General features: G+C 43.7%; 1 protein-coding gene across 4 annotated transcripts in view; it reads right to left on the bottom strand.

Annotated features, from left to right (window-relative positions):
- The window catches only part of AFF2 (ALF transcription elongation factor 2), a 465,157-nt gene extending 451,442 nt beyond the window's left edge, over positions 1–13,715 (bottom strand). For 3 of the 4 annotated variants that reach the window (XM_075941077.1, XM_075941079.1, XM_075941078.1), the window contains exon 1: positions 13,524–13,715. In XM_075941077.1, the coding sequence (XP_075797192.1) occupies positions 13,524–13,570 (47 nt within the window). In that variant the 5' untranslated portion in view covers positions 13,571–13,715. The remainder of the gene's footprint in view (positions 1–13,523) is intronic. The other variant, XM_075941080.1, reaches the window with a different exon arrangement.
- Between the last annotated feature and the right edge of the window lie 10,837 nt (positions 13,716–24,552).

The raw sequence follows: 24,552 nt of genomic DNA, 5'->3' as shown, positions 1-24,552 counted from the left end.
CTTTAGAATAGGTTTATCAATCCTCTATCCTTTGCTTCAGATATATGACTAACAGTAAATTGTTTACAAAAGCCCTGATGTAATAGTAACTATCATTTATGTCCTTTTCTTTCCATAGACAGACAGCATATTGACAATATATTATAATTACTTAGAAAGATGTTAATCTTAACCAAACACACCAGTCTGTCTCAGTTTGGATGAGACCTTTAATCACTTGCAGCTGAATTTGCAGTCAGATTGTGCAATCATACACAAATGAGAATTGTTGAAAAAAAAAAAAACCACCTAGGATCATTCTGGCTGAAATGTGGCTAACAAAATGCACTTAAATTATGCATTTACATTAGAGGATCTTTGTGAATGTAGGGTTCTCCACGTAGCTCTGAGATATTTTCAAAATATACCATTCCTATGCTAATCTGTACAGGAGCTGTAATTTATACAAGATCCAGCCAAATTTGTTGGATGCTTCTGTGTGAGTTACATACTATGGGACTCACCTCCCTGAGTAATGATAACAAAATCAGGCTCTAGTGAAGGATTAGAAAATGTACTTTAGCCACCCAGATGGTACGAGCCTGACGTGGGCTGGAAATGAATGAACTAATAGGTATTTTTTTTACTCAGACATCAATCATATGTAATTGTTGCTGTCTAGTAACAGGGTCCATTCATGCACCCTTGTCTGGATGCAACAGAGATCTTCCACATGCAGATCTTCCCTTCCCTACATGTGTGGGGTGAGGGGCGGGGACGGAGTGTAGAGGAGGGTCAACCACCTCCAAAGACGTATTGCCCCTCTCTTCCTGGTCCTACGACTCCAACAGGGATCAAGGATGAAAAGCAGGCAGGCTGTGGAGGAGTGGTCAGCCAAGGCAGTGGCGGGATGGAAACAGAATGCAGCAATACCACGTTTTTCTCCTTGGTCTTCAGACACTACAGCGCTTTCCATAAACTCCCCCCTCCTCAGACAAGAAAAGCCTTTTCCTTCATGAAGGGAGATGAGAAAGCAAGAAAGCAAGAAAGGTACATAGAGCCCTGGGCAGATGCAAAATTTGTATCCGTATCAGCATCCATATCCACAAAAATGAGTCACAGATATCTGCATCCACGGATGTGGATACCCACGGATAGAAAGCAGATAACTGCAGATTTGCAGAGCTGTAAAGGTACACAGGGGAAGACTGTAGTTCACCTCCCACGGTGCTATGAAGGGTAGGAGTGCAAGAGGAGTGAGTGTAGTGCCACAGATATATTGATGCTTAAGAAGGAGTGAACAATTCCAAAGATCTGAGACTCCTAGTGCCTGACCAGGGACTACTGAAGTGAATGGAAAACTTCCATCATCTTCAATAGTCTTTTAATCCCCTCCTCCCTCAATGAGCTACCCCATGGGCACATGAAGATGATTAGAGGTTAATATGCTGTCGATGGTCTCCCCAATTACCTTAAAATTAAATTCTTGGTTTCTTCCAAAACACATTCCCTTCTCTAAAAGCCCATTTTAGCTTCAATTTTAGAATGATACCATACAAAACTAATCAATGTAAACCAGATTTGCAAATTTTCAAACTTTGCCCATTCTTTCAGGACACCCACAAAGACCACAGAATCATTTGCAGAATCTTGTGGGGAAACCTCACTAATATTTTTTGTATGATGAATATGCACTTTCTGTATAGGAACTATATAATAAAAAGCTATTCTTGCTAGTGCTTGCTAAACACAATGCAGCAGTTAGTATCTTTAAATGTTATAAATAGAAAGTATGCTCCTTCTAATAATATGTGCTAGAAAACCCAAGCCCTAGGTTAACTGAGAAAGGAGAAGTCTGTTGGAAACAAAGCCAACTGGCTTGAAGAAAAGACTGGACATAATTTTCAGTAAGTGTCACATGCGTGTCATTTACTTCAGCCACAGTAATACAATAAAAGATTTCATACAAGACTGATGGGGAAAAAAAGAATTGTCTTGCCTTAAAAAGGTACCACCATTCACTGTCCAAGTTAGCGCCGGCCACGTAAAATATTTGTCACCTATACGATGCAGCCGGTGTACTTGACTACGTTTTCTCTTATCTCATCCTTCTTCCTTCGATATATTTCCTTTGGTCCAAATTCTGCCTTCTCTTTTGTAAGCTGCATTTTTACTGCTAGCTCATCTGTGTAAATACCGATTTGCCCCACAACACCATAATATTTCAGCACTGCATATACTGTAAGGAATTTCACTATAACACATCCGTGCAGTAAAGAGTGATATTAACAATGTGGATGCATGAACCGAGCTGTGGACTGGGATTCAGAAGATCTCAGCTCTATTCCTGCATCTGTCATTGGCCATCTTTTGCTGCTCCATGCCTCAGTTTCCCACCTTTGTATAAACAGGGACCATGATACTTACTTTTTTTGGAAAGTACTTGGAAATCTTCTGCTGGAAAGTGCAATATAAGAACTAAATATTATCGTTCCCATTTTACAGACAGGAAACTGAGGCACAGAGGGTTTAAATCACTTTCCCCAAGGTCACACATTGAGTGTGAGGCCACAGGTAATTGAATTTACATTTCCTGACTCCCAGTACAATGTTCTAGCCCCAAGACCCCCCTTCCCTACAGCATACGCATATACACACACAATCTCAGGTCACCTACTCCTCTTCAAAAGCCAAGCAAATCGAATAGGCTTTGCATAGTACCCTGAAACACAAAACCATGAAAATCAAAGGCTGCTAAATATAAGCGCCAACTTCTATTCTCCAGCCACACAAACAAGACTTACAAAAGTGTTCAACTTAGGGTACATCTACACTGCACGCCTATTTCGAAATAAGCTATTCTGGAATATATATTCCAAAATAGCTTATTTCAAAATACCACGTCTACACTGCAGGGAAGCCTCAAAATTAGTCTGAGGCAGGCTTCCCTAATGTAGATTTAGATTTAGAGCCCCAACAGGCACTGGGGAGGAATAACTTAGAACGGCCCTGTTGAGGCCGTTTATTTTGAAATAGCAGCAGTGGAGCATCTACACATGCCATATTTCAAAATAGCTATTTCGGAATAGACGTTATTCTTTGTGGAATGAGGTTTACAGATTTCGGAATAAGCCGCTGTTATTTCGAAATTATTTTGAAATAACGGAATGTCTGTGGAAACGCTGGCATTGTTATTTCGAAATAACACTAGTTATCTCGAAATAACGGTGCAATGTAAACACACCTTTAAAAAGTCTACTTTCCCATGGACCATCAGTCTAAGGCCCACTCTACTTCCCAGTACAATCAATTGAAAGACGCCTATTGTCTTTAATGGAATTGGATCAGGACCCTGACAAATTAGTTTTAACACTTGCAGATAGAGAAACATATTCCTGGCCCCTGCACCTGACAGGAAACATCAGAAAATCCTAATAATAAGAACGAGAGGCCAGTATTTTCAGAAGTGACTAGGGATTTCATTGCCCACCTTGAGACACTCAAAGGGAGCTGATTTCAGAAAGTGCTGAGCTCACACCTGCTCAAGCCCCTCAGGTGTTTCAAACTGAACCACCTCCCAAATGGAGGTATCCCATAGCTAGTCACTTCTGAAATATCTGGGCTGCCATATTCTCAAATGTACATGTGACTAATGTAAGTAACAGAAATACAGGATCACCATCTTGCTGCAGCATCTCAGTTTGCCCTGGGGCAGGACTCTCAAAAATAAATGGGAAATTGCAAATCTCATCCCAATATAAAGAGGCTGTTTTTTGTCTTTAACAGAACCCCATTTTTAAAGGGCTTTATTTGCTTTATTTCTATTGTGACTTTTTTTCCTGCTGGTGAAGCAAGGTCTACGGTCAATGATTCAGTAAAAGGTGAAAAGGTGCATCATTAAGGGTGCGTCTACACAGCAGGGTTTAACTTGAAATAAGCTACGCATACTGAGCTACGTCAACTGCGTATCTTATTTCAAAATATCTTATTTCGAAATAGGGAACATTCTCCACACCAGATATTTGGAAATTGAGCACTTTTCCTCCGACTTTCCTTATTCCTCATACAATAAAGGTTACAGGAGTCAGAATAAGAAGTCCTCCAGCTTGACAGTATTTTGACACTATTTCAGAATAACTGCCTGCGGTGTAGACACAGACTACGTTATTTCGGAATAGTGCTAGTTATTTCAAAATAGTGTTGCACTGTCGATGTACCCTAAGACAACTGTTTAAAAATATAGTTATTAGGCTGAGCCTAACTAAACCACACTACTCAAAGATCAGATGTTCAAACTAATATTTATGGCTAAGGTCCTCTCTTGAATAAAGCCACAAGGTTGCAGGTGTGAACTAGATAAAAAAAGTACCAGATAGTAAGCATGTACTTTTTATTCTTTATAACACAAGAACTTGGGATCACCAAATTAAATGAATAGGCAGCAGGTATAAAACAAAAGAAAGTAAGTACTTCACACAATGCACAGTCAACCCATGGAACTCTTTGCCAAAGGATGTTGTGAAGGCCAAGACTGTAACAGGACTCAGAAAAGAACTTGATAAATTCAGGGAGTCCATCAGTGACTATTAGGGTGTGTCTAGACTACATGGCTCCATCAACGGAGCCATGTAAACTAGTTTACCTGACATAGTCAATGAAGCGGGGATTGAAATAATCCCCGCTTCATTAAAATAAAAATGGCCACCGCATTGTGCCAACAATCAGCTGATCCGGCACAGCGTGGCAGTCTAGATGCAGATCAGTTGACAAGGGAAGCCTTTGTCGACCGCTCCCTTATGCCTGATGAAACGAGGTTTACAGGAGCGGTCAACAAAGGCTTCCCTTGTCGACCAATCCGCGTCTAGACTGCCGCACTGTGCCGGATCAGCTGATTGTCAGCACAGCGCGGCGGCCATTTTTATTTTAATGAAGTGGGGATTATTTAAATCCCCGCTTCATTGACTATGTCGTGTAAACTAGTTTACACGGCTCCGTCGACGGAGCCATGTAGTCTAGACACACCGTTACTGTTTGCCAGAAGATGGGAATGAACAACAGGGGATGGATTGCTTGATGGTTCCCTCTAGGGCACTTGGCACTGGCCACTGCTGGAAGACAGGATACTGGGCTAGATGGACCTTTGGTCTGACCCAGTATAGACATGCTTATATACTATTCTACATGGAAACTTTGCATTTATAAAAAACACATACCACCATGTATTTAGCCTGTAATGTGTCTGAATACATGGGCATGTATTTACCTGCTCTTACCTTTAGGCTATTAACTAAGCTGGGCAATGGTCTAGTGATTGAGTACTTGTCTATATAGTTTGGATGTCAGCTAAAGAAAATACTAAATTAGGGGCATGATCCTTAAAACTCTTACTAATGAGTAAAGTGATGACTACCATGAATAATGAACACTGTGCTAGGTAGTAAGTGTTTGCAAGTTAGGACCTCTAATTGCTGGCAACAACAAATTCTAAAGAGTTTACTTATGCTGAAGTACTATGTACACCCACAGCCACACACAAATTGCTATAGTAATGTTTGCCACTGGACCAACTGAGTGCATTTTAAACTGGTTTTCTGTCCCAAGCCTTTCTTTGCTCTTGGTTAACACTACTTCCCCATACAAACATGTAATGAGTGCTGTATTCACGCTTCAGTGTAACTACCAGCTACCATGGTGGCACCTGAGTCACAGATCAGTTTGAATCATTGACCATTGTTGCTAATTAAGCATAATGTGCACACTGCATACAATATGACACTCTCCCTGCAATACGGCTCTCAGAAATTTTAAAATACAATCCGAAGCTACACATGAGTAGCTCAGATCACATACTAAAAGACATTCAACGAGTGAGCGTTTCAACCTTTCAGTGGAGCATGGTTTGTCAATCTTCGGACATGTATATAAAATCTAATTAAAATGATGTAAAGTTTTACAGAAGGAGGAATGAATGGCTAGACTTGAACAGTCATAATAATTCACGGTGTGGATCTGCTACACTTGAAAAACAGCCTCTTCTCGATCAAATGCAATTTGTAGTGGTTGGAAATTTAGCAGAGGGAAGGAATGGCTCTCTCTCATGGCTGCTTTTGAACTCCATGTTATTTTTCAGCATTATGAGCTGAACCCTGCAATCCTGTTCTGTTATATGTAGTTCTTAATATTGTAATTAGTCCCATAGAAATCAATGGGTAGCACTACACTTTCTACTGTTTTAAAGGATCATATTCTAGTATGGTATTTTCCAGAGGAGATACCCAGCAATAGGTGGATACCCACAAACTTTGTTTAGCAATGCAAACTTAATATTAATTTGTCATTTTTTAACACAGCTTTGGTTAGCTCACCATACGATAAAAAGTTCTGTGAAATGGAAACGGAGTTCAGGACCGAGGAAAATCCTGCTGACATGATCTGAATTTACTTTTTCTCCACCTCATTTTATGTCCTCCTCTTATCCCTATTTTTCTCCATTAGTCAGTAGATCAGTAGGTCAGAGGGTTTGTGACCAGAGATATTAAAACAAATTAAACAACTGTGTGGGTTATTAAGCACCAATGCAGAACACGATTTGCATAATGAAAGGTTTAAAGTACCTTTTCCTTCAGGTCATCGCTGTTAAACTATTTTACAAGAAGTCTGGTGATAGTAGCTGGATGTGCTATGAGATTGGCTACCTCCTCGCATTTGATATGCAGAGGTTTTTAAGCGGCTTTAAATACTAAAGATGCTGCAAAGTTTTTGTCTTCATCAAAGTTGTTCTCAAATGGTTTTTAACCAGCTTGGGGACTTTTAAATACATTTTACCTTTTAAAAACAAAACTGAGAGGCAACGCTTCTTAAAAATGGTTTTAAATAAAATTAAGCTGCTCTCAGCATGGATTTCCAGGGGGCTTTTCATGTGCTTAGAGACAGGCATGTGCTGAAGTACCTGGCTGAAGCAGGGCCTTAAACAGTAGTTCTGCACTTCATGAGACCTGGCCCCTATATAGGCCTAATATAGTGCCTATTTGAAGCCAATGGAAGCATCACCTTTAATTTCAGTGGCTGTAGCTCAAGCCCATACTAAGGAAAACATAGGTGGATTTGATTATTTATTGATCAGAAGTGCATAATAGGGATATAAGAGCCCAATCGTCCACCCCCTCTACATCTAAAATTTTTAGCTATCTTACATAGACAGCCCTTTTATAGGATTGGATCTAGGCAGCTATCATAGGCCAAAAGCTCTAGAACTCTTGCGGCATGTTCTAAATTAATTTCCCTAAGAAGCCGTTCATCTTAAAGTTTTAAGATTTGCATTGGTTCTGACTGCCACTCATGTGTGCAACCATCACAAACAGGGGATAGAACTGAAGCAAAAAGATAAGATACTTTAAGCCTCCACATTAAAATATTACATCTGTTGCAAGCACCACACTAAGAATTCCTCTCTCCCCCCCCCCCCCCCCCGTTGGAAGTCTTCACACTGATCTAGGTTCAATTCAATACTCAAGCACATGCTCAATTTTAAGTGCATAAGTAATCCCATGGATTTAGTAGGAATTACTTGTGTGCTTAAAATTAAATCCATGTGTAAGTCTCTCTCAGAATCAGGGCCCAAAAGCAATTGTTTGGAGTCAAATTTCTATCTAATTTTTAAGTCCATGGGAGTTTTTGCTGTTGATTTAAATAAAGCAGGATTTGGTCCTGCAAGTGCAAGAATTACTCTCATTATACCCTTCCCCCGCCACAAGACTGAAGAGCTGTGCAGAAGTTCTGAGAAGTGAAAAGACCACACGTGTCAGTTCACATTTAACAGATCATTCTGTATATTTATTTAAATGAATACTTTACAAAATGTCACATTTTCCAATCAAATCATGTATTGAAATTCCAGGTTGACGTGACATTCTTTATCACAGGCACAGCAGGCACAGGCAGTATTTGATTGATCCCATTAGAAGGGCTTCCATTATAAAAATCCTCTTTGTTTCAAAAACTCCCAAACTTAAACATATAATTTGCACATGCTAGGTGTACAAATGCTGTGGAGTTCTGTTTGGCTTTGGAATGCCTGTTCTGTAAGTTATTCTTCTCTATTCAGATGTGTCTATTTTAAAAAGTCCTCACATTCTTGAATGAGTCATTAGCAAAACAATTCACATGTTGTTAAACTGATTTCTCAAATGTGATCATAATTGGGCCTCCTCTGATGGGTGCAAGTTCAAGGTTTACACAGGGCCATGTTCTTATGCCAGGACAGAATTTTAGTAAGTCAGAAAGTGCAAGATTTGGCCCAAAGCATTATTTTGAATGCTCACAGCTGCTTGTTTTGACAGCTTCCAATCCTCGTCAACCGCCTATCAAGGTGCCACAATTCATCCACTTACATTTTCAAAGCAAATTGAAAATGAAACATTTTCAAAAGAATTACTGTGGGATGCCTGTAACAGAAACCCAGAAAACAAATGCATTGCAACTGTAATATTTCTAAGAGGAAAAGGAGAAAAAAAATCAAAGCTTCTATCTTTTCATTCAGCATTTTTTTTCCTGTTCAGACTCCCACAAAAATCATCCCAATTCATAAAAGGATCTGTCTACTCTGTTTCACACATTCCCTAAAGAAACTGTTTCAACACACAGAAGATTTTTTATTTAACAAGCTACTAAACCCTCTTTATACAGAACAGTAACTGAGAAGGTCTTCTGCAGCAGCACATGGCCATAAATAAATAAAAAAACCCAAAAGTCACAGGCTGAGCCTGAAACAGTTCACCTTTGTCTGGAGAGCAGGATCACCCCCTCCAGGTTGAGGAAATATGTTGAAAGTGCATGCTGCTGTGGCATGCAGTATGTTTTTGCATTCATACAGCAGAGAAACCTGGCCCACAGATGGCCTGTTCTCAGCTTTGTCAGCCACAAACAGACCTTTGAACTTTCTATTTATATAACAGTTTAGTGAGTTTAAGCCTCTTCCTGTATAACTGGCAGTTTGCTGCTTTTGCTGTAATTAGGCTACTTGTGATACAGAAAATAAAAAGTAAAAACAAGGGGGTCTTGTCTGTAGTATGAAGTTTTCCCTTATCAGAACCACCCAGCTTCTGCTCCACTGTTACCTGCTGATTTTATTTCCTTTTGCAATTTTATATACCTGAATGGGCAGTTTCCCTTCCTACAGAATATCTCCTCTTCTGATAAGGCTACTTTTGAAGGACTGGAGGACTTAAATATCAGTAGCAATGACAATAAGTAAAACATAATCAATGTATCTCTGTTACTTGTGATGTTGAAAGGCTGGTTCTATATCCTAGGATTATTGGGTTGAGGGGTTTGTTTTTGTTTTTGTTTGCTAGCAGTTGATTAATGGCATCACTTTCTTCAATAAGCAGGTTCAAATGTAGCCACATGATCCCAGGATAGTTCAAGATTTCATTTACTTGGCTACCACAGACGAGTGTAGAAAATGATTTAAAAGACAAAATTTGATTTTTAACAGCAAATGGTCTCCTTGGCGCACACAGCCAGTCAAGCTTTTCATTATCTCTCTCTCCCTTTCCTTCTCCTCTCATAGAATGGTGCATATTAAATGTAAACCCAGGTGAACACCGCTTATTCATTGAGGAATCTTAACAGACTTGAGCTTTGGCCAGAATTCAGATCCATTAAAGGTGGGGAGGTTGGTTTTTGTTTTCTTCTTCTCCTATTTCTGAAATCTGGTGTGATATCCTCTGGGACACTTTTGACCTTCCACTGCACATTTCATTAACTCGAAACCACATTTTTAATAGAAATAGCCACAAGAACCCAACAACTAAATTCTTTATTAAATTCCACAAAAAATGTCTCTTTTCTAGGCTTCTGTGAGGACTCTAAAACAAGACCCTGAAGGTCTGATTCTGCAGTTTTTATCCAGGTAAATCTCCCACTGATTGGGCTGAGTGCCACAAGTGAATTTAAGAACATGTCTCCTGGCAGCACATTTTACAGCTTTGACAGTTCTGCATAGAGAGCTGAGAAGTCACTACAGAAAGATACCTCCCATGCAGGGAAAATGAAAATTCAAATAGCATTCTTCGGGATACTTCAAAATATTCTGGAGTCATTTGCTAATGAAATGGTGATTAGTGGTTCCTCATATCCTTCACGCCTCTAACAATGCTGCTACATACACGTGACCATTCAAATTACTGTCAGTCTTCGTATTTCACAACTTAATGCTAAAGCTCTGCCATATTTGTACTCTCATATACATAATGTACAGACTCCCTCTCTCACATACACACACATTGTAAACCTGATTTTAGCACTGCCATTTGCTAGTGCAAAAGTCCACCTGAGATCAATCAAAGTTTTAGGAGTGCAAAGAATGCAGAACTGAATCCCTATTAGTCTTCTACATAATTATGAAACACTTTATTTTAGGAAATGCAAATTTATTTAAAAAGGGAACAAGCACTACTTCAGCATGTGTATACCTACTATATATTTTGAAGAGTTTGTTTGTGGATTTATCTGTGCAAAATAATGTTATACTTCGCAATTACCTACAGATAACAAATTTTGCATAAACAATCCCGCCAATTAAAATAAAAGAATGCATTACTTTTTATACCGGAATAGGCTGGATGAAAGGTTTACATAATTATTTGTTTTTCATCAGAAAAAAGTCATAACTATTATGATTAGAGTTCATAAAAATATTTGCTAACAAAATTAAAATCCAGTCGCCTATTCAACTGTCATTTTAGTGCAAAGAAAAATGTTACTGTTACAAATCACAAAATAATTCAAATTAGTTACGGAAAGAGTAATGGAAGCTTTATGAGTTTCTGATTCAAATTTACTAGGAATGGTAATTATTCAATAAAATGAATAAAGTTTGAAGTTGAAATCCTACAAATTTCAAACTGCTCTTTTACTTCCCATTTGCAAACACAGTAATAAAAAAATCTATTACATATATTTAATTTCTTCAATTTTCCTTAAATGTAATCTACACAAAATGACTTTGCCAAGTCAACAATGGACCTCACCAGCTATTATACTATATTATTTGGCGTGTGTGTGTGTGTGTGTGTGTATATATAGTGTATTGTATATATTGACATAACTTGTTTTATGTTTCTGAACATACACTATAGTGTGTGCACATATGAGAGTTGTATGTAATTATTTTGATGGGCCAAATCCAACTCACCTTATTTATGCAATGGAACTATTTGCCTGAGTATGACAAGTGGTAATATATAAAATTATATTCATATGTGCACTATATATAATTATGCACATGCATATAATGTTGCTTATATGCATACGTGTGCACACACAAACATACACACACTATTGATTATAGGCTAAATCCAGCTTGCTTTAATGCAGCAAGTAAATTGTGTGTGTATCACACACACATATGTATATATACATAAAATTGTAAGTTATACATATGTGGGCCAAACCCAGCCTGCCATACTCATGTAAGTAAACCAATGGAGTACATGCACATATCTATACACAGAATACACAACATGTAATATATATAGTTTGCACAGATACAGAATGATTAGAAACACAGTCAAATAGTAGAACATGACCCTCAACAACGGTCCATTGAGCTAAAAACATTAGATTTCTTTTAAAACAATAATTGTCACTATAATAGTCAAGTGAATGACAACCATAATAAAAGAAACAGTATTAATATTTTATGCAAAAACAGAGACACAAGAGTTTTCCTCCTTGTGAGGCATATCACTAAATGTACATAAGACTATATTGAGATAAAAATAAGTTATTAAGCATTAAAACTCAGTATCTGTAATGTATTTAGTATTTAAACTATACCCACTTATTCAGTTGTAACAGCTTCTATTAAATTAATGATGTTACCCACACCATAAATTAGGCAAATTGTATGCAAATACTATTTGAATAGTAATACAGTGGTTATCAGTTGTCTGCAAAATAAATTAGTGTAGCAGAGTAAAGATAGTGTGCAGAACATAATATTTAATTGAGCACTAATTTTATTGTGATTATTACTTTTAAATAACAACAGCATGGTTATTAAACAATGTAACATGTAAAGCGATGGTTTATGCAGAGCTGGTAAAACACAGCTCAAGATCTAAAATGCCTGCTAACAGATTAATATTGATATAGTGTAATTTATGGTTCCAAGGATTTATTCCTAAATTGCTGTAAAATAAAACGTGACAGGTATTTCAGTTCTGATTATCTTGGATTTTCAACTAGAGCAGCTACAGTATGTTTGGCAAAATGATGGCTATTAGCTAAAGATGTGCTCTTTTTCACAGCCATTGCTTAAAATATCAACAAAGTAAAGTGAACCCTAGCGCAGAATATGCACTGTGCCTATACATACCCATTTAGAGGATTAGGGCTGAAATACAGTATTTTATTCTTTTCCTTGTTGGCAAACCTACATGCTATCTTAATTACATATAACCATCCAGTAACCAAATTTGAATTTTATCAGACACAGTAAGGAAAAGCAACTAATCTGTTCTGAGTGGAGAGAAAAATAAGACATTAAGGATGCCATAACAAACAACCAAAAATAAGTATTCTTATTAACACTATGTGAAGCAACAAAAGTTAAATACTACAGAAAGTGCAACTTTGCTGCTAATGGTCACCCACCGAAAAATTCCTCAACATTCGCTCTATTGCAACAAGTTCACAATGTTTTAGACAGAGGCACCAAATCTTCCCAAGGTGAATGCTCATTTGCAAAGCAATAAAACCTAACCCCCCAGCCCCAAAGTCAGAACTATTATCAAATACCACCTGGGACGGATCTACCCTCTTCCAGGACTAACTTCAACCACAATGCTTTACCTTGAACAGGCCATCAGCCAAACACACACACACTTAAACTGTGCAATGAATACAGCAAAACTCCAGTGGCATTTCTCATAATGAGGGGGAATATTGTCACTGACAGCAGTAAACAGTACATTGGAGAAGCCACGATCTTGGGGAAATATATATGGCAGCTTTAATTCTCCGGGAGCATTTTTGTTTTGCTTTCAACGGTCCTACGCTTAACCCCCCCCCCCCCTTCCCGCATCCCTCCAAGTTAACCCATCGATCCGAGGAAAGGCTAGGTGCCCCTGCCACTTAAAGGCATGCAAAACGGCTAATGAATAAAACCCAACAGGAGCAGGGGGGTGGGGGAGGCATGACTCTTCTCCTTAATATCCATGAATTGCAACCCCCCCCCCCGCCCATACACACACCCACACGGTTACACTGCACTCTTGCAACTTGGCTCCTCCACAGCATTCCCCCCCCCCCAAAAGACTCCCCCCCCCCAAAAAAAGTGCCTGCCCATTACAACCACGCACCCCACTTCCCAAGCACCAGGCACAAGCCAGCCACGAGCCGTGGGTGGTTTCAGCAAGTGAGCAAGGCTCGGGGTGCTGAACCCTCCCCACAAAGGCTAAAATACAGCGGGGGGGGGGGAGGAGGGGGGGGGGGAAGAGGGAGACGCACATCGGAATGAAAAGCAAATCCAAACCTACCACTGCTGCTCTAAGTCCCAGTCCCTGAAAAAGTCGAATAGATCCATAGCGCGCTGATGGGGGAGACTCAGAACGGGTCCCCCCCTGCCCTGGTCTCCCCAGCCTGGCTAGAAGTGGCCGGCCAGCCCAGGCAGGAATTGCATAAGGTGACTTGCCTCCCCCTACCCCCCACCCCCGCCCTCCCGCCCCCCCCGGCTCGCACTACGCCAGGCTGGAGGCTTCTCACACCGGGAAGAAGCCGCTGCTGCTCTCTCTGGCCGCCGCCAGCAGCCTGGCTGGCTGGCTGGGAGAGGCAGGCTCAGCACCGGCAGCGGCAGCAGCATCTCACACACACACACACACACCCCGCGAGGGGAGGAGCCTGGGCAGCCAGAAGCCGCGACATGGAGCCAGCGAGGTATCAGCGCTAGGATCTGGCAGAGGCGGACAGCAGCAGCCGGCCAGGCGCGGGGCGCCTCCTCTGCGGCTGGAGGAGCAGGGCTTGGGTGCGCTTGGCTTTGTGGTCCGCAGGCGTCCTCCCCTCCCTTCCCCCCATGCCCCACCAGCAGGGGCAGTGGCACGGGGCGGCCAATGCGCAGGAAGAGGCGGTGAGACTGTGCCCACAGCATCCCTTGGCATGGGGCGGCCAATGCGCAGGAGGAGGCGGTGAGACTGTGCCCACAGCATCCCTTGGCATGGGGCGGCCAATGCGCAGGAGGAGGCGGTGAGACTATGCCCACAGCATCCCTTGGCGTGGGGCGGCCAATGCGCAGGAGGAGGCGGTGAGACTGTGCCCACAGCATCCCTTGGCACGGGGCGGCCAATGCGCAGGGAGGAGGCGGTGAGACTGTGCCCACAGCATCCCTTGGCGTGGGGCGGCCAATGCGCAGGGAGGAGGCGGTGAGACTGTGCCCACAGCATCCCTTGGCATGGGGCGGCCAATGCGCAGGAGGAGGCGGTGAGACTGTGCCCACAGCATCCCTTGGCATGGGGCGGCCAATGCGCAGGGAGGAGGCGGTGAGACTGTGCCCACAGCATCCCTTGGCATTGGGCGGCCAATGCGCAGGGAGGAGGCGGTGAGACTGTGCCCACAGCATCCCTTGGCATTGGGCGGCCAATGCGCAGGGAGGAGGCGGTGAGATTGTGCCCACAGCATCCCTTGGCATTGGGCGGCCAATGCGCAGGGAGGAGGCGGTGAGACTGTGCCCACAGCATCCCTTGGCATGGGGCGGCCAATGCGCAGGGAGGAGGCGGTGAGACTATGCCCACAGCATCCCTTGGCATGGGGAGGCCAATGCGCAGGGAGGAGGCGGTGAGACTGTGCCCACAGCATCCCTTGGCATTGGGCGGCCAATGCGCAGGGAGGAGGCGGTGAGACTGTGCCCACAGCATCCCTTGGCATTGGGCGGCCAATGCGCAGGGAGGAGGCGGTGAGACTGTGCCCACAGCATCCCTTGGCATGGGGCGGCCAAGTGCGCAGGGAGGAGGTGGTGAGACTATGCCCACAGCATCCCTTGGCACGGGGCGGCCAACGCGCAGGGAGGAGGCAGTGAGACTGTGCCCACAGCATCCCTTGGCATGGGGCGGCCAATGCGCAGGAGGAGGCGGTGAGACTATGCCCACAGCATCCCTTGGCACGGGGCGGCCAATGCGCAGGGAGGAGGCGGTGAGACTATGCCCACAGCATCCCTTGGCACAGGGCGGCCAATGCGCAGGGAGGAGACGGTAAGACTATGCCTGCAGCATCCTTTGGCACGGGGTGGGCAAGTGCGCCGGGAGGAGGCGGTGAGACTATGCCCACAGCATCCCTTGGCACAGGGCGGCCAATGCGCAGGGAGGAGGCGGTGAGACTATGCCCACAGCATCCCTTGGCATGGGGTGGGCAAGTGTGCCGGGAGGAGGCGGTGAGACTATGCCCACAGCATCCCTTGGCATGGGCCGGCAAGTGCGCAGGGAGGAGGCGGTGAGACCATGCCCACAGCATCCCTTGCCCCGGCTGTCCTATAGGGCCGCCTCAGGCGCTCACCAGAGTGCCAGTGCCCCCGGTCTGGCCTCGGAGGGAAGCCGCCGACAGGCCTGGTCGGGAGTGTCATTCGGCACCACCGACTCCCCGGAGTCGGCAACGCAGGCCGGGACAGCAGGCGAAGGACAGTAATAAGCGGAGGGGCCCGCTCAAGCGCATGTCTAGACGTGGGCTTTGCCCACGGAGGCTCGTGATAGATGGGTTAGTCGCCCAGGTGCCCCGCAGCGCTACTCCTTTGTAAAGTTACGGACTCAGCCGGCGACCCCTCTGAGACTTTTTGACAAGCACAGGTGTGAGCTAGGCAAGCCAGGTCCCGTGGGCTGTGCCCATGAAAGCTCGTGATACCATCAACATGTTTTGTTAGTCTATAAAGTGCTACCAGACCATTTGTTGTTTTGTAAGTTTATCCTGTACAGACTAACTCCCCTACCCCATGAAGCTTCTTAAGCCCCAGACTGCCAGGGAGGTTTTGAAGGCAGCAAATTCACCCATTTCCCCATCGCTGGCACTCTGTTTCAGCCAGGAGATGCCCACGCATGAACTTGGTTCTAATGGGAGCCTTTCCTGCTCTCTCAGGCCTTGCAGAGCAATAGGGCGAGGTGATAAAGTCAGAAGGGAGCACTCTGACAGCCCACTCTGGTCTCCTGTGTCCTGCAGGCCATAGGACGTCCCTGAATTCATTCCTGTTTGAACTAGAGCCTGTATTTGAGAACAACATCCCAAGCTTGAAGGAAAAATAGAAAGTCGTGTGCTTCAGGTGAAGAGACCCAGAACAGAGCCCTCCGCTCCCTGCAGACGTATCGGCAGGCTTCTTCTTAAAATTCAGATGGACAGACGTAAAGACATTATACCGAGCCACAGGCACCCCCAGGACAACCCTTCCATTGCAGAAGGGTGGGAGCATGAAACAAATTCCTAAGCTCCATTGTCTACAGATTAGGGATGTCTAAGAGTAACCGTTTACACGGTTAACCATTTACATGGTTACAGTGCACGCTTACACACAAGCTCTTCCCCTCCATGCTGCTGCAGCGGGGTGGGGGGGCTAGTGGGAGCCGGTGTGCAATGAGGGGCTAGGGATGTTACATATCGGTTAGCCGAATAATTGATTAACCTCATGAATTCTTACCAGTTATTCGACTTTTCTATAGTCCCCAGGGGTGGAGCCGGAAGCCAGTGCAATCCAGCCCCACTCCCGAGGAGCCCCCTGCCACTCTGCGCTGCTACATCTGTGGGGCGCCAGGTGGGAGCTGGTCCGTGAGGGGAGCCAGTTTAAAAACCAGCTTTCCTTGCGGCCCAGCTGCTTGTCGCCCCATGCTGCTGCCTCGGATAAAGAGGCAGCAGTGGGGGATGGCAGCAACCCCTGTTCAGGAGGAATCTGAGCTCCCAAACCAGGCGTGAGCCAGAACTGAGCCAGGCTTCCTGCCTGCCTGGCTCCTAATATTCTTTAAATGCAGAGCTGCAGCAAGGATAGGTCCCAGACCCGGCACAAGCCAGGACTGAGCAGGGCTGCTGGTGAGCCTGCTAAAACATTTACTTGCGGGGAAGGGGGTGTGTGGAATGCATGTAGTCTATAGCATTAACATTATTCGACTACACTATTGCATCCCTAGGGGGCCAGCTATTAAGTCAGCTTCCCATGTGCACCGGCTCCCAGGGAACCAAGAAACACCCCCCCCCTCCCCTCCCCCGCCCCGAACTATAAACGTGCAACTGCTGAATTTTTCAGCCATTCCACGATTACTTGAATAAACTAATTTTAACTTCCCTGTGACAAATGAGAAGACAACCCCTTCCCCTCCACTGACCTCCTCTACCACCAATCCATTCGTTTCTATTCTGGTTCACAGACTGGGCCCATCACCATGGCATTGAATTGCCTGCCAAGGAGTGACTCATTTCAGTCATGTGGTTCCTCTTCTTCATCTTTCTCCCCCTGGGCTATTTTGCATGTGGAATGTTTCAGTTTAGGTGTGTGCTCTCTTGCATCTGTGAAGGCAAGACCAAAGAAATGTGCTTTGAGCCGCGGTCTGCAGCAGAACTACTCATATGCTCTGAGTAATTCAGGATTTGTTGAGATCCTCCTTGGACTGCGTAGTGCTAAAGCCTGAGGTGAGGTGGTTCTCAGTTCCTGTGGGGGCAAATCACAGAGCCCCAGCTCTTGAGGCTGCTCAAAGTCTTGCTCCTGAGACATGAGGTAGACAAGTCCATCATATCAAAAGAGCTGAGCTGTGTCAGGGACCAGGCCCTAAAGTGGGAGAGGGCCCAAGCTGTTTTCTAGGGTGGGGAGAAGAGAAGACGGCCCTGAGCTTGACCCAGGTAAATGGATGATCTGTGCAGTGTGGCTGGAAGGTCAATACGTGAAGACACTGGCAGACCAACAGAGAATGCAAGATCTCGATTTTCCTAGTGGCTACCTGTTGTTACCTGGGCATTCAGAAATAGTGGGAGATGCAGCGAAAATGCTAGGTTGTGAAGATGGGTACAAAAGACAGGCAGAGTCCCTCAGTCAAGGGAGCTGATATCATCTTCCACTCGCACATGTTGTCTTCAAGCTTGCCAACAGAGGGGAGATGGGCCGGGGGGAAAGCGGGCAGTTACCCCAGGGCCCAATGATTCAAAGAGGCCTGGGGCTCCCAAATACCACCATCACTGTTGCAGCAGTGGTGGCGCCAGGAGCCCTGGGCCCTTTAAATCACCGCTGGAGCGCCACATGGAATGCTCCCGGCAGCTCATAGGGCTGGGCGGGGGAGGGGAGCATGCTATGGTATGGGCAACGCTGAGGGCTGGCTGCTCCTAGCCTTGCCCCTTCTGCCTGAGGCACTGCCCTTCCAAGGCCATGTAGCTAGTCTCCCCACGCACACACCTTCTCCAGAGGCCTGGTGAGGCTATCGCTCCCCTGGCTGTCTTCGCTATGATATCAGTATTGAAACACAAGCACTATGTCCTTATGCGAGCACATTAATACTTGACTATGCTGTAGGGTCCAACTGGTAAGGTGACAGCATGTGTCACACTCTTGACTGTTTTGGTCCACTATGCCTCCTGTGCCCCTTGCACTATTCTGCTAGGCCCTAAAAAAACTTCTACTTGAGCAAAAATGGTGCAGCTAACTTTTTAACTGTTAGATCTTTGAACATTTGCTATTTGGATTAAAAAAATCAACATTTTCTGCAGAAAGCAGACATGTCACCAAAAAAAATCCATTTAATCAAAAACCCAATTTTCCATCAAGAAAGTTTTAATAGGAAATACTTGACCAGCCCTAATCTGAAGCACATATTTTAGACATTTGATTTCAGAGGAAGGAAAGGCCAAATCACTTTCAATGGCTATATTTCCCTGTCAGGCAATGACTGATTTTTCCCATTTTGTGTCTAATTTATACGGCACTAAACACTGTGTAAGTGTATGTAAACGGAGAATTTAAGTCATTTTACATAAGGCATTCAGATAATTTAATCTTAAATGCATTCATGTAAATATTCATACAAATCTAACAGCACACATTTGCTCAGCCCTGCTAACTAAGAGAGCAGTGATTTACATTGCTGTGTAAGTCATATGTAACCTTACACTGTGGTTTAGGAAAAATATACATAGCCAAGATGTGTGAGTAGCATGCGGCTCCATCCTACATACCTTCCATGCCTTGAACTCCCACATGGATATCAATAGGAGTTTTAGCGCACAGAGCAGTCTATCACTTGGTTACACACAAAGGCAATCTTTATTTTTTTAACCATTTTTAATAGTAACTAATATATCCATGTTGTCCATAAGAAATCACGGTGTAATTTAACTGAGCATAGCTGTTAAATAAAGCTTTAGTTGATGTTCCTATTTTTATGAGACTAGAGCCAGTTGATATAATATTTCCTCTCAAAACACACTGGTAAAGTTGTCTCATGGTGGCATGAGTGTACTCTCTTCTGTAGGTTTCTCTGGGCTCTTTATTAAAACAGAAATTCACATTTTCAAAACGCCAGGCCTTACAGTAGCAAGCTGTTAAATTCATACAATCCCTATTGGAGGGATCCAAAAACAACTTCAGGAAGACCACAGAATGGTCTAGATAAAGTCACAAAACCTATGTGGCTTTGCCAAAATAAGGTGAGGCATGGGCACCTCACTTTACCGGACCAAGAAGATGGCCTAGTAAAATTTATATTAAAATCTGCCAAAACCAAAGCACCATGAAATGTATACATATTGGGGTATTTATCAGTTTTTAATTTTTACAAAATGGCAAGGAAGATGACTGAGTAGCTATGGAAATTGGTAGCATGATATGGTGCCCTTCTCCTCCATGCTACTAGAGAGTCTTTTGCAGCTCCCTGATGGCTTGTGTATACTTTCATCTAAATTGGCACCCCAATGGTCCATGCAGTGGGGTTGTTTTAGTGGATCGGGTAAAGATCCGATAAGTCACTGGCAGAGCACTATCCCATCAATATCTGCACACCATCTTCCTGGGTAGTGGAAGGAAAGTCAGCAGGAGAGTGTCTCCAGTCAACATAGCAAGCTGTAGACACTTCAGTAGGTCAACCTAAGTTGTGTCGCCTTCAGTTACATGCTTACGGCATTAGTGTAGACCAGCCCTGAGTCTGGGTGGCACAGACTCAGAAAGCAGCAGTGAACTTTCCGATGACCCCAGCTACCCATGCAGCCAAGCTCAGGACTGGCACAGTTGAGAATGCAACCCTTTGGCTGGATTTAAATCAGTGATATATGAGAGATTGTTCTGTGGGTTTTAAATATGTTGGTTAACTTCTTATATGTGAAGAACAATTCCAATTTTATTACTTGCTTGCATCTGAATGCCAACAATTAGGGGAGCTGACAGCCTCCATGTGCCTCTTCGGGGAGGCTGACTCCATGCCTCCCTGAAGGGGCGGTACCTTGGGTGGAAGGGGCGGAGCTCAGCCAGCCAACCTTCAGTGTTGCACAGACTGCAGCACACCCAGTCCCTACAGCCACCTGGAGTGCCCAGCACTGTACTCAACCTCCCCAAGCCGCCCTAAGAGCCACCCAAAGGGCTCTGCATGGTGCTCCAAAAGCAATTTAACGGGCCTAGGGCCCCTTTGAATTGCTGGGCTCTGGGACAATTGCCCCCTTTGGCTTCCCCTGTCGGCAGGCCTGTCAACATTGTCTTGCTGTGAGCAGCTAAGCACTAAGCCATCTGTTTCACCCATGCCTTAGACCAAACCTATCACTTAGAGCTTTATCGTGGTTCAGACTCTCTTATTCCTGGTGAATAGTGGATCATTTATGCCGCAGCAGTCCCTGTAGGAACTTTTTTCACTGATTGCATGACCATATGTTACTTATGAGTGAAACCAAACCCAACACAGAATAGGAAATAAAAAAAATATCGTGACATGTATGAAAAAACCCACACATCCAGGAAATATTAATGTAAAAACATGGGGGAAAGACTTCCTCCATCAAGGTTCTGACTTCCAACCGTAAGTTATGTTCAAAAGACAGATGCGCATTACTGCGGCTGTGGCTATATATATTGCTGAAATGTTGCTTTGCCTTCCCATTTCTATGATGGTATTCACTAATGCATTTTGCAGAAACTTGAGACCCAATAGATCTTCCTTTTGAAAAGAAAACAGCAAGAATAATATATGGCATGTTTAAAAAAATACCCTTTTTATGTCTGCCATTTCACCTTCATCTTGCTTCCCCTGATCTAGTAGTATTATATTCACACTTTTTGTCTCAACTGGATGATTTCCCTATGCCAGAAATAAATATTCTTTCCAATCTTCTATTAATGCATCATATTTCCAGGATTCACATTAGTGTATTACTGGAGAGACAGAGCAATGTCAAACTTGCTCAGAAACATCATACAAGAGCATATTCCGTAGCCATTCTGGGTTAACTAACAAGATGCAATATAACTAAAGCAATGTCTCTTGTGGGTGTGTATCATATTTATACAGATGTCCAATACTAAAGGAAAGGAATCTGGTAAGAAGTACAGGATGTCCCAGGCGGGTTGTAACAGTAACATATGATGGTTCAAACTGGTTAATGTGTAAATTGCAAAGGGTCTTCCCGGATTCCAATATCTTTCGGCAGGGGGCTGTCCTCCAGAGAAAAGATGACAAATATTTTGTGAATTTGTTTCAGGACTCATTACAATTCTTGTCCCATGTCATACAAAATATATTACAGCTGTGGTCACCAACCAGTAGATCAGGATCTACTGGTAGATCTTGGAGCCTCTGACAGGTGATCTTGACTGGTTTGTCCAAGAGGCTGTCAAGTGTAGCTCTTCAGCTGCCCCTCCCCCCACTGCAACTCCTGCCCTTTTTCTTGGAGATGTTCCCCTCTCCCACCGGGTATTCTATCTCCACAGAATTGGGGTTCGGAGCGCAACAGGGTTTGGAGGGAGTTTGCTGGCTGCTTTTCAAAGTGGTGCAGGGCCAGGGTAAGGGTGAGCCTGCCTTAGCCCCACTGCACCACCACACAGGAGCCACCTGTGGTAAGCAGTGTCTAGCTGGAGCCCACATCCTGAATCCCTGTCCCAGTCATTAAACCCCTCCTGCACCCCAAGTACCTGCCCTAGCCCTGAGTCCCCCTAGACCCAGACTCCCTCGCAGAGCCTTACCCTGAACCACCTCCTGCACCCCAACCCCTGCCCCAGACTCAGCTCAGAGCCTTTCTCAGACTCCAAATCCCTTAGCCCAAGACCAAAGCCTGTGCCCCAAACCTTTGCCCCCGTCTGATGAAAGGGAGAAAGGATGGGGGAGGGAGGGAGGAAAGATGGAGTGAGCAGGGGCGGGGCCTTGGAGAAGGGGCACGAAGTAGGCGGGGCAAAGGTATGTGGGTTTGAGGTAGGTAGTGGATTGCACTTAAATTCAAAAAGTGATCTCATGCTTTAAAAGGTTGGAGACCATTTTATTACAATGTATAAAATGTAGTTAAAATATCTTCCCAACTGTCCATTATTTGGCCGCCATGGTGTACTGTGTGAATATTTGTCATCGTCTTTTCCTGAACCAACTGAAGAGACAAAAAGCAGTTTTGAGATGGGAAGATGTTCAGAGCCAACTACAGAAGGTGGGCGAGAAGCTGCATCACCAAGTCCATCTCAGTGCTAGAAAACCAGGCGAACCAGCAGGCACATGTCTTGTATAGAAGGAGTTTCAGAATAAGTGCGTTCCAACGGCATGGAAGACTCCCTATTGAAAACAATATCAAACCCTTGCAGTGATGTCTTGTCAGTCTAAAGATAAATATCTGGTGTATTTATTTCATAAAATGCAACCCAGTCACTAGAATGAGCATTATCCAGGCTTTTTCCTGGCAATGAGCATCAATGACCACGTCTTGCTGTTCTGGGAAATCTGCCAGGTGTGCTTTGAAAGGATTGAAGTGATGATGGCAATGGCTACAGGGTTCGGTTCCATGCACTAAGTGGAGGTCTGGTAAACGAATCAAGGTCTTCACTCTCCATGCAGGTGGAGTGGCATGCATAACAGCAAAACCCAACGGAGAGGGAAGAAATGCAGATGGCTACTAAACAACTTGGGGATTGTCTCTTGCTATGTGTTTGTGCCAGGGTCGGCACAAAGGGACCACAGAGTACAATTTTCAAAAGCACCTAAGTGACTTAGGCTCTTCATCTCATTTTCAAAAGTAATTCGGAATATAACCTTGGCCTCCTTGACAACAGTGACATCATTCCCATTGACAGCACAAGCACTATGATTTCACCCCCGTGCCAACTTGGGTGTCAGTCGATTTCGGCTCCTAGGGCCTAAATAACTCTCTTTGAAATGGGATGCAAGTACTTTTGAAAACACTACCCTCCTTTTGGTTGGAGCTTCAGCTGCTACTATAATGCAAATGATCAGTGAAATGAATTGGTTATCTGAGTGTGAAGGTGCTTACAAATGTATAAAATCGTAACTTCTGTCCACTTTCTGGCCTCCAAAAGTTTTCAGTAGACTGAACACAATGGCAAACAAAATGATGGTCTGTGATCCTATGTTACTACACCCAGTACTTACAGCACTGGGTTGGTTTCTATGCTTGGTAAAATTAAACATGAGATGGGAGGAAATGGGGTACATTCCATCCACATTCAAGTGGTAAATTATTTGTCATGATTGGTAATTTGGGTTAATTTTTAGTGTTTGAGAGAACCTGGGAGTAATAGCTCTGTTTAGAATCAAACCGTGAGAGAAAATACCATAGACATTCATCCCTACAGTACCCTGCTATTGTATTACGAGTCATTCCCTAAACAGGAACTGGATGTCATGCCACTGAAAACTAGTCTATGACTATGTAAAATTCTATGAATAATTGCCCCAAATTCTGAAATGTGACCTCATATTGACTCTATAATAATTAATGTTGACCGAAGGGCTACTATGACTTACATGCTGAGCTGATATTTAAATGAATTTCATTTATAAAAATGCCTGATGAACCATTCCAGAGAACTAGTTCTATAAAAGCTGGCAATAATTATTCTTGTGCTAATGTTAACAGGCAGTTTTCTGTTACATACTGCAGATTGTTAACTCCCAAAGAAAGCACTGCTGTTGACAAAAGGAGAATCTCACTTGGTGAAATAGCCATGCTTTGCAAGGCGTTTAAAAAGCAGAAGAGTGTTTATGCAAATACAGTGAGACAATTATAGCTGATCTCAATTTTATAGAAGTCTAATGTCAAAGAGGAAACATACAAAATGTATCTGTGCTAAAATAATCAAATGATGAAAGAAGATGATACGATGAACTACATTGCTGGATAATGTAACAACTGATAAACCTTTTATTCTTAGAGACAGAAATATTGCTTAGGTAAAGGATGGCCAGACCATGTCACTGCTTATTGCATAAACAAATGCAAAACAGAATTAAGAAGCAACTTGACAGAAGAGTAGATGTCTCTGATCATGGTCTGTGCTGTTAATAGTTTATGTTTTGATTTTTGAAGCCAAGAATTAACTCTTGAGGCTGTCTGCACCTCTTTTGAATGACGTCCAAACTGTAC

The sequence above is a fragment of the Pelodiscus sinensis genome, chromosome 13, assembly GCF_049634645.1.
Source record: "Pelodiscus sinensis isolate JC-2024 chromosome 13, ASM4963464v1, whole genome shotgun sequence".
Classification (NCBI taxonomy): domain Eukaryota; kingdom Metazoa; phylum Chordata; order Testudines; family Trionychidae; genus Pelodiscus; species Pelodiscus sinensis.
This window is presented reverse-complemented; position numbering and strand designations above follow the sequence as displayed.